This window comes from Frankliniella occidentalis, unplaced genomic scaffold, assembly GCF_000697945.3.
Source record: "Frankliniella occidentalis isolate FOCC.00 unplaced genomic scaffold, Focc_3.1 Scaffold120, whole genome shotgun sequence".
Taxonomy (NCBI): Eukaryota; Metazoa; Arthropoda; class Insecta; order Thysanoptera; family Thripidae; genus Frankliniella; species Frankliniella occidentalis.
In genome coordinates, this window is record NW_026267248.1 from 785925 (window position 1) to 795676 (window position 9752).

At 58.0% G+C, this 9752-nt stretch overlaps 5 protein-coding genes across 8 annotated transcripts in view; 2 read left to right on the forward strand and 3 right to left on the reverse strand.

Annotated features, from left to right (window-relative positions):
- Window positions 1-9752, forward strand: part of LOC113205057 (gastrula zinc finger protein XlCGF17.1-like) — a 113327-nt gene that overhangs the window by 94208 nt on the left and 9367 nt on the right. The gene's annotated exons all lie outside the window — the stretch shown is intronic.
- Window positions 4101-6633, reverse strand: LOC113205078 (cilia- and flagella-associated protein 251-like). The gene is made up of 5 exons (XM_052270370.1): window positions 5338-6633; window positions 5130-5256; window positions 4741-5031; window positions 4447-4538; window positions 4101-4378 (listed from the first exon to the last, which is right to left on the reverse strand). Exons 3-5 carry the CDS (start codon window positions 4897-4899, stop codon window positions 4105-4107), a joined length of 525 nt encoding a protein of 174 aa, XP_052126330.1. The 5' UTR covers window positions 4900-5031; window positions 5130-5256; window positions 5338-6633; the 3' UTR covers window positions 4101-4104.
- Window positions 7084-7677, reverse strand: LOC127750000 (uncharacterized). Its single transcript, XM_052270371.1, has 2 exons — window positions 7362-7677; window positions 7084-7285 (listed from the first exon to the last, which is right to left on the reverse strand). Exons 1-2 carry the CDS (start codon window positions 7672-7674, stop codon window positions 7170-7172), a joined length of 429 nt encoding a protein of 142 aa, XP_052126331.1. The 5' UTR covers window positions 7675-7677; the 3' UTR covers window positions 7084-7169.
- LOC127750001 (cilia- and flagella-associated protein 251-like) lies at window positions 7820-8642 on the reverse strand. Its single transcript, XM_052270372.1, has 3 exons — window positions 8236-8642; window positions 8006-8152; window positions 7820-7936 (listed from the first exon to the last, which is right to left on the reverse strand). Exons 1-3 carry the CDS (start codon window positions 8365-8367, stop codon window positions 7820-7822), a joined length of 396 nt encoding a protein of 131 aa, XP_052126332.1. The 5' UTR covers window positions 8368-8642.
- LOC127748650 (small integral membrane protein 14-like) lies at window positions 8998-9752 on the forward strand. The gene is made up of 3 exons (XM_052270373.1): window positions 8998-9131; window positions 9456-9559; window positions 9667-9752. Exons 1-3 carry the CDS (start codon window positions 9128-9130, stop codon window positions 9724-9726), a joined length of 168 nt encoding a protein of 55 aa, XP_052126333.1. The 5' UTR covers window positions 8998-9127; the 3' UTR covers window positions 9727-9752.

A 9752-nucleotide genomic window follows, 5' to 3' on the forward strand; every position in this document is an offset into this window, starting at 1 on the left:
GGGGGGGGGAGGGGGCTAAACCGCAAAACTCTGCGTGCGTCCTGTTGTTGTTGTGGTGGTGGTGGTCGGCAGGTGCTGCCCCAACACGCGCGCCGCCGGGAGCGCCGGGCTTGGTCGCCATCGCCACGACATGATCACGAGGGGGCGCACATGATGATGCCCCCCTGCTCAAGCAACAAGCGGGGAGGAGGAATGCGCGCGCGCCGCATAGGTCGTGCCGGCGTAATTCAAATTATTTCCCGGTACGGCGAATATGATTCACCTCTCCGCTGCTGCTGCTGCTGTTATTCAAAGATGAAATTGATTCCCCGAACAAGAGAAGCGGGAGTCACGATTTGGAACGGAACGAGATGGACCGCCGCAGCTGTGCGGCTATGGGGGGGCGCTGAGGCCACGGCAGCAGCGGCCGAGGGGCCGAGCCTAAAGGCCAAGCCGGGCCGGCCAATCTGCGACGGGTATTCATTCCTTGCCATAGTAATTTCTTTACCGATATTGCTTTGGATATTGGGGATGGAGGTGGTGGTCCGATGGCCAAGGCGTCGTCATCATCTCCGCGCAGATCCGTGAGACTTTATAGGAAAGAGGTGGTGGTACGGTGGTACGTTTCGTTCACTGAACCTTCGTTTTAGCTTGGCTGCTAGCTGCTGCTACTCGCGGGTACAAGGTTTTATCAAACGGTCTGTCAAAGAATCTCTCCTTTTGGGATTCCCGCACACCTAAAGATTCCACGAGGCGCCTTGCCTGGCGTTCACCTCTACCCGTCCCGTGCCCCGACTCGGCGCCGCGGAGGCGAGCAGGCGCTCGCAGGGCGGGCCGCCCGCTCCACGCGGCCGCTGGGCGGGTCGGCCTACCCAGCGCCTTCCAGAGCCACCGCAACGTCCCCGGCCCACCGGCGGCGGGGCTGAGGACGCTCACTCTCTGTGGGCGACGACGAGTGCAGAACACCGTCCAACACTTGAGTGGTACTGTACTGTAGTATACAAACTACGGACGCGCACTGGTTTACTTTTGTTATTTTTCCACCCACCCGAACACAGGGGCGTCGGAAGTGGGGGGCAGGGGGGGCCAAATGCCCCCCCTAAATCGGCTGCGGGCCCTTTCAGCCCGCGAAGCAGGCCCTCTCTTAGACTGCGAAGCGGGCCCTTTAGGTGCTTTTGGACCTCCGAAACGGGCCTGATCAACCGACAAGAGAAGCGAAAACTTAGAAAAGGGGCCCCGCGAAGCACTGGAGGTGCCCTTAGGCAGACCCCAGTGGACAAAAAAATGTCCAAGCCATGTCAAGTCAAGTCAATTCACAAATATGATGTCATTTTAACGACATTTGGAGTCAGAATGATGTCAAAATGACCTCAAATTGACTGAAAATGACGTCAAAATGACATCATATTTGTGAAATGACTTGACTTGACAAGACTTTGACTATATTTTGTCCACTGGGACAGTAAAAGCACTAAGAGATAAATTGCAATTCATTTGAAATATCATTTTGAACACAACTTTGCAAAAACCTGCATTTTGGTCATTTTTAAAAAGATAAACGCTTTGCGAAAAACCGGGCCCTTTTGGAAAAATCCGGGCCCTTTTGATATTCCGCCCCCCCTGTAAAATCAACTTCCGGCGCCCCTGCCCGAACATATTTAGAATGCGGTTCGAGGGGTCGTCAACTTCAATATTCCTCCGTACACGGACTGATATTACCTCAAACATTACACCAATATTAGCTATATTACTGGTAATATTACCTCGATATTACACATTTTTTAAGTATTATGACGTCACAGCTTGAAAATTGGCTCAATATTACCAATATTATTTGTAATATTCAATATTCCTCCGTACACGGCCAAGGAGAGTTGACGACCCTCGGATGCGGTTTAGGATCGGCCAAGATCGGCATTGTTCTTCGACGAGTAGTTTATCCTTTACCTTATTTCTATATCCAACCACCCTCCCCGGCGGTATGGTGTGACGTGGGTGGAGCCGCCCGTATGGCCAGGGGAGCCCCGCTGCCATAATTAACGACGCGATGGCGCCTTGCGCGGCCGGCCGCCTCCTCGGCTCCCCGCCGCTGCTGCTGCCCGCTTCCGAATCGGAAGCCATAAATCGAGCTGGCTGCGGCCGCCGCCGCGCGCGAGCACCGTTTGTCTTTCGGTTGGCTAATGACGACAGAACGCGCCCAAAACACTCAATTTCGCTATTTACCGTTCTGTATAAATTTTCCGCCGCCGCCGCCAACGACGACACCGCTGTGTCCGTCGACTCCACGTCGTGTTGGGTGTGTTTCAGTTTTGACTTGACAAAGACGGTCCGCGGCGATCGTTATATACGACCCATCATTTTATCGTTTCATTATTTTCCATAAAAGAGCGATCTATCCTTTCTCCCGGCGGCCGCGCAAGGGAAGGGTGATTGATTTAGGTGCGCAGCCTGCCTGCTTCTTCTTTGTGGTCGAAAAGGCGAGCGGCGGCGGCGGCGGCGGGGCGCTCACTGAACGCACCCTGCCAGTCTGGCGCAGCGGGCCCAGCGGGCCGAGCGGCACGGCGTGGGCAGGTAATCGCCCGATAATGAACTCCACGACGACGACGACACGACGCGCCGCCATCATGATCAAAGTTTGCTCGAAACCGACTATAATTGTGTCGAACCGTGCCGTCCCCATCTACGGATATACGAGGTGGTGGTATGCCAGTCCGCTTATGGATTGATATGCTGCCCTAATGATGCCCCCCGCTCTGATTTTCATTTTCCAGGGCGATGCGGCACAGTTTGTTTTTTTCACGGGGCTTTATTTTAGGTGTACAATACAGGTGTGCTGGACGAGTTTGTTTGCTCCTGGTAGGTTGACTCTGTACGGGGGCAACGTCAGGAGGAGCTAGCTAGCGCACCCCCAGAGTGCGTCGAGCGTACAGTACAAGGGTTAGAGGTTGGTACCTCTGCTCCGGCTTGGCGCGTCTTTCTCTCTCTCGCTCGCTCTTCCTCTTCCGCTCCGCTAACTGCCGCCTTTGTGAGTAATTGCGAATCCAAGTCAAACAGCGCTGTGTGCTCGGTACACCGACGGTACACGGACGCGGTACTCCGGGGCGCGCTGGGGCGCACGCACGGGCCCCGCTGCTGCCCTCCAAGGTTAGGTCCACACTCGCGTGTTGACCCTCCTTGATCGAAAGTCGCCAAACAATGCGCGGCCCGTAGCTGTAATCCTCGTTGCGGAGCATCCATAGATGTTGATGTTGATGCTCCACATTGAGTCGTGGCCCACATTTCGCGCGCGGGCCGCCGCCCGGCAGCCGTCCCGTCCTCCCCCGAGCGCCGAGCAGGCGGAGGAGGAGGAGGCTCTTTAGCGCCGGGCCGATCCCACGTCCCCTTTTCCCTCCCCTCTTTGCCCCCTCTCTTGTCCGTCCTCTGGCCCCGCCTCCCGCTCCGACTGCTGCAGTCAGAGTAGACTTTGACTTGAGAGCGTGCCGTGACCATATCACTTCTTTACTATGCCCAGGAGGGTGTTCACGAAGTAGTCGAACGTGATGGTCTGAAAGTGCAAATGCATGGAGTCAGGCATGACGTCTGGGGTGGTGACGCAATACTAAGCTCTCCGAGGGACGGTGGAGTATACTGTGCCTCGGGCAGGTAGTGGAAGAGCTTCTCTCTGCGCGCGGCCTCGTCCATGAGCAGGTGGTCGTACTGCGCATCGGCCTCGGTGTCCGTGTCGGCGGGCAGCAGCACGCGCAGGACGCTGTGGGCCTCGGCCGGGTCCAGGGCCTCGCCTGCCGGCCGGTGCCGTGTTGCGTGTTTCTCAATTTAGAAGTAGAAGTCTCTCACTACTTTCGTGACGTGCTGGCTTTACCTCTGTCGAGCAGGATAGACAGGAACTTGTCCTTGGTCATGGCCATCTCGTCCGTGCCCTCTACCGGATATGCAAATGCTTCGAACGCCTCTCTCAGCTGCGCCATCGCCATGCCGAACACGGGCTTGTGGTTGACGTACAGCTTGACCAGATCGGACGAGGTGAGGGTCTCGCCACACCGCTGCAGCACCTCGCGCACCATTGTGTCGATCTGTTACCGTCAGTGTTATGTACTTCAACCTCGAACAAGCAATGTTACTTGATTTTTATGTACTTGCGGGGCACCGTGCCTGTGACTGGGACGGGAAGAAGCCCAGGGCCCGCATGACGTCGGGCAGCTCGCAGACGGGCAGCATGTCCGTGATGAAGCGCGGCTCGGTGCTGAGGGTGCCCTGGTGCAGCATCTGCGCGTAGCAGAACATGTCCCTCATGGTCTGCACCAGCCAGCCCTCGCGGCCGCCCTCCACCGACAGCAGCCACGGCTCCAGCGCGCCCTGCTCGCCGCCCTGCAGCCCGTCCTCGAGGAGCGTGCCCACGGCCCTGCAAACAGGGAGTGCTGCCGAGGACTTGCTCCAGGCCTTGCGTCTATTCCCCAAAGTCGTACTTACTCTTGGTTTATGCGCCACATGAGCACACTTTGGTCCTGCGCGCCGCACGTGAACACGAACTCCTCGCACGGCGAGATGACGAAGGACATTATCTGTGCAGAGTAGCCAGACACTGCCGCGGGGCACTTCGCTTTCACTTCAAACGTACACCTATTTTTATCGATTTTCCTGAGTTGTTTTTAATTTCTTCTACTTTTAATTTCTTAACTTCTTCCGAGGGTACACTGATTTGTGTGTGTAGTACCCTCGGAGTTGCTCGGCGTGCGTGCATACGTGGTGCCTGGTTTGTCATACCTTCACGGGGTGCACGATCATGGCGACGTTCTTGAAGGGGTTGCCGTCGGGCGGCAGGCACTGGAGGCCCAGGCGGCGCTGCGTGGCGTACACGGCCGTGGCGGGGGCCGTGGCCGCGGGGCCGCCGATGGTCTGGGAGGAGCAGCGCGTCGTACACATCCCAGAAGTTCTGGACGAGGCGGCTGGGCAACCTACTCATACCTGGATGGTGCTGACGGTCGTGTGCAGCCGCGGGCCCTGCGCTGTGCCGCACACCTTCCGCGTTTTCAAGTCGACCAGGCGGTACTTGAACTGCGTTCCAGAATTTTTGTAGGGGAAAATGAAACACATGAGTTGAAAAATAACTGTTGAATTTTAAAAACTTGACACGTTGATGTTGTTTCGGCCACCTCAGACGTAGCGATGAGGAGGACGGGCTCGGCACCCTCGCCGTCCCCAGGGCACCAGGTGACGCTGGACGGCACCCCCGACCGCTCGATGCGGTCCAGCCTCGTCACCAGCAGGGTGCTGTTGAGGCTGCGGGCGAACGTGAACGTCTCGTTATCTACATAAGGACACGCGGAGTGTAAAGAGGCTCGCGGAGGGGACGACGCCCACCTGTGCGCGACGTCGTACTCGACCAGGACGTGGTCCTCGCCGAAGGAGAAGAGAGGCGCGTCATAGGGCTGCGACCCGAACAGGAGGCCGCGCACGGGCTGGGCGTGCAGCTGCTTCTTACCCAGGTACGCCCAGCGGTGCCCGGTGAGCCAGCGGTACGCTGAGACGAAGTTGGCGGCGTCCTACAGCAGAGGACACGTTTTGGCGCCGACTGTACCCTGCCAGCGATACCCCGCGCCCGGAGCCTCCGCGGGGTATTGCTGGAGCGACGCGGACGCGGGGTAGCGACCGCGCCCCACTCACGGAGTGCGCCAGGAACATGTTGTCCGGGGAGAAGCAGAGGTGGTGGATCGCGGCGCGGGTCTTGTGGAAGGGGTGCGTCGTGACGGGGTGCAGGGCGGCGGGGTGCAGCAGGTGCAGGGTGCCGTTGGCGCAGCCGCACGCCAGCACCGTCCCTGCTCACACCGCGTGGCGCTATTTTACTCGTAGACGCCCGATGAGTTTGCGACCCTTGCCGTCGTCGGGCCTCACCGTTCGGCGAGAAGCTCAGCGACGTGACGGAGACGGGGTCGGCCCCCGGCTTGCGGTCGAACGTGAACGTGATCATGACCTCCTTCTTGACGTAGTCGATGAGCGACACGGAGCCGTTGGCGCGTCCCAGGAGCAGCGCGGGCCTGCGCGCCGAGGAGGTGGGCAACCCATCGTGCGCGCGAGCGTGGCGGGCCTCGGCGTCCCTTACCTCTCCGGGTGCGTCTGTATGACGGTGACGGCGTCCTGGTGGTCCTGCAGCACCACGCACCGCTGGTGCACGAAGGACACGAGGACGAGCCGGCCGCCGGCCGTGCCTGTGTTGCGCAGTGAGTAAGAACCATTGAAACGTGATTTACCACGGCGACGTCCTCTGGCGTTCTGCCCGCGATGCGATGCTGCTTGTGTAAACAAGATCGTGTTGAGTTTGTTCCCTTTTGCAGCGCGTCGCAGTATTACACGAGGTGATGGACTCGTTGAGCCGCGCGGGGAGCCGTGACGTGACCGGCGGGCGACACCGGGGGCTTTAGCGAGTCACGAACCCGCGGCCCCGCCGGCCCCCGGGAGAGGCGCTTGCCTCGGGTGTCACGCCCGCGCCAGCCAGCGCCAGCCAGCGCCAGCCAGCGCCAGCCAGCGCCAGCTATAGCGCGCATTTTGCTCGTCCCCCGCTCAAGCCCAAATCACTCCCCGAAGTTGGGGTCGAAGGGTCGAAGTCAGTTTCCGTCTCAGTCGGAGCGCGGAGCGGAGCTCTATCACCCACCAGGTGATTGTCGTGGACCAGCCCCTCCCGCCCCCGCCCCCGCGGCACTCACTCACGAGGAGGTCGCGCACTCTGAAGGGGTCCTCGCCATCCAGCTGCCGCGGCGACGGCCCGCTAATCAGCCGCGATAAGTCGAGCCGCGCCTGAACGCCGCGCCGCTCCGCGTCCACGCTGTGGCGCACTGCGAGGAGCAGAGAAGTAGCAGCAGAGCTGAAGCAGAGCAGCCGGCTGGAGCTGAGCGGGCAGTGAGCGGGAGGAATCCGAGACGAGAGGTAGGCGCACCCGCGGGGAAGGAGGAACGGCTGGCCGCCCACGCCAGGTCGCCGCCGTCGGGCCCCGGTGACGGGTCCAGGCTGAAGCTGAGGCCCGTGACGGCGTCTAGCGCCGCCTGCTGGTACCAGTGCAGCAGGCACATGTCCTGGTCGTAGAAGCGGATGTGGCCGCGCCGTGTGCCGATCACCACCATGCTGCAGGGGGAGGCGGCGGCGTCAGGCCTGCTGAGAGAGTGCGCCTGGTGCGCCGCCGGGGCGTCCCTCGCGCGCACCTACCCGTCCACCTCGGCGAGCGCCGTCAGCCCGTCCTTGTCGATGCAGTACACCCGCCGACTCACCTTGGTGCTCGGGGCGTAGATCGGGGGGTCCGACCAAAGGACGACGAACCCTGCGCAGGGAAACGGGGGTGTCGTTTGGCGGGCCGGTTGGGCTAGTTACACCACTAGCAGAACACGGCAGCGCACCCTTGTCTGACACGGAGATGGCGTTGGTGGTGCCGCGGAGGTACACCGAGTCCAGCAGCCTGCCGGGGCACCTGGTGACGAGCTGGCCCGGCTGCACCTGGGGGCCGCCGCCGGCGCTGCCCCAACACATGAAGGCCACGTTCCTGTCGCACGTCACCATGAAGCAGCCGGGCACGTCCTGGTTGAAGGTGACGGCGTTGGCCTCGCCCAGGTGCTCGGGTAGCTCTGCGACGGCGCCCCTGTCGTCCCTCCTGTGCCATAGCTGCAGCAGCCGCCCGGCCCCCGCCAACACGAGGTCGCCGTCGGGGCTCATGGACACCAAGCTGTAGCCCTGCGGGGGCGGCTCCCCTGGCAGAAGGCGGCTTAACGACCTAGAGATGGTGAAGGTGACGATTCACCTGTCATCGGCATCTATGTCATGTCCGAGCTTCCGACAACCGCCGCCACCACCACCAGCCTCACGAGGAGCTCAGGTCCCACACGATGACGGCGCTGGACTCCAGCTTGCCGCCGCCATCCACCGACACCAGCCAGGACCCGGAGGAGTCCGTGGCCATCGCCACCACGTTATTTTTCTAAAGAAAATCGCCGCCGTCAGCGGTCCGTTCTCTGGAACAATGAACCCTCGTTCCATTGGTACTCACGTGTCCGAGTAGCAAGCGCTGGCTGTGGGACTTGTAGTCGTACAAGACGATGGCGTGGGCGCTGGAGTACGCCAGCAGGCCCTTTCCGTCGACGGACAGGTTGAGGGCGCGGCCGCCGGGTCGACTGCCGAAGGCCCACTCTGCAAACTATTTGCAGCATATAGCCTTCATCAGCATGACCTGCAGGGGGAGCGACGAGCAGCTTGCGGCAGCGCACAGGGGGGACGTACGAAGGGGACGACGACGGGGTGGCTCTCCTCATCGTCGTAGTTGATCTCGATGGCGCTGCCGCACGCCGACGTGTGGATCTGCTCGTCCGAGACCCGCGTCTGCGCGCCCGTTGCCTCGAGTACATTCGACATGATTTCCAGGCGCTGCTTTGCAGTTGGCAGAGCAACTTCCGTTTCAGTCTGCACATGTGTGTTTGTTTTCCAGCCGGTCAATAATTCCGGTAAAGTTGAAAGTTGCCGCCATGGCCGACCAAAGCCTACTAGACTTCTTGTCCTTGCTAGTCCTCCGGGCAAGTCCCAGTACAGTCGCGCAACGTCTTTTCACATGTTCTGGGTTCTGGGCCGCTTTAGATACATTTTCAAGATGAAATCGGCAACGAACGGACAAAAAGAGAGCTGAATACACCCACGCTGACTTTTCCTTTTCGTTTATCTTTGAGAGCTTATCTCTAGCAGGAAATCTGTGGACGAACGCTATTGGCGGACTTTCAGCCAATAGGTTTTGCACAACGAACGGTTCGGTTCGAGGGCTGTGACTGTACTTTCGTTGCGTTTACGTGGTGTCTGGTAAGTTGTGGGTACTTTTTCACGTATTTGGCTGAAACATACTTTTGATACTCGCCGTCCACTGTTCCATTTTTGTGTTTGGATATCGACGTGCTCCTCTTTCGATTTCTGAACCAGTGTCTTCGAAAGTTTAAGCTAGTGGGTTGAGCCTGCATTTCGAATGTAGGTTTGTCAGTAGGCTGTCTGCTCCGCAATTTATTTGTAAACAAGTATTTGTTTTGGTTCCGTGCCAACTGACGGACGGTGGTTTCGTGCAGTGTTGAGTCTTATTACTTGCATATGGTCTGCTTTGTTTAGGGGATTGCCAGTATTTATTCTTCAAACTATGGGTAACATCAGGTTAATTGCAGTTACATATTTTGTCACTGCCCTGGACTAATCTGTGTCACCGATTGTGATGCAGATAGCCAAACCACATTTGAACTGTTTATATAAATTTATTTGAGGAGTTCTGCTTTGGTTGTTATTGAGTAACCTTGTGATAATTATGGAACCCTGACATTGTCTATGTGTAGTGGAGAGAAAGTAAGAGAGGTTATAATTCACAAACCAATTTACTTACATATGCTTTTGCAATCCTCCCAACAAGTAGGGCCTTCTGTCTATCTTATCTAATAGTTCAAAATTTTAAGTTATTACTTTGTCTATTGCAGGTGCAGTGGGTACTGAGACACTTGTCATCATGGCTGACGAAGGAATGGATCCATGCGAGTGCATTTGGCCTCAGGAAATGGCAATGCGACGATTGCTATCTTTTGTAAGTTTGCTGAATTTCATATATTCCCATGCTCACCCTACTGCTTAATAAACCATAATTTACTCCGTCAAACTATGATTATAATTACGACTATGAATATTTTGCAGCTACGACAGTCACAGACCCACTGCACAGATGTTGATTGTGTTGATGAATGTAAGTCTTAACATGACCTCTTTAAAATTAATTAGTT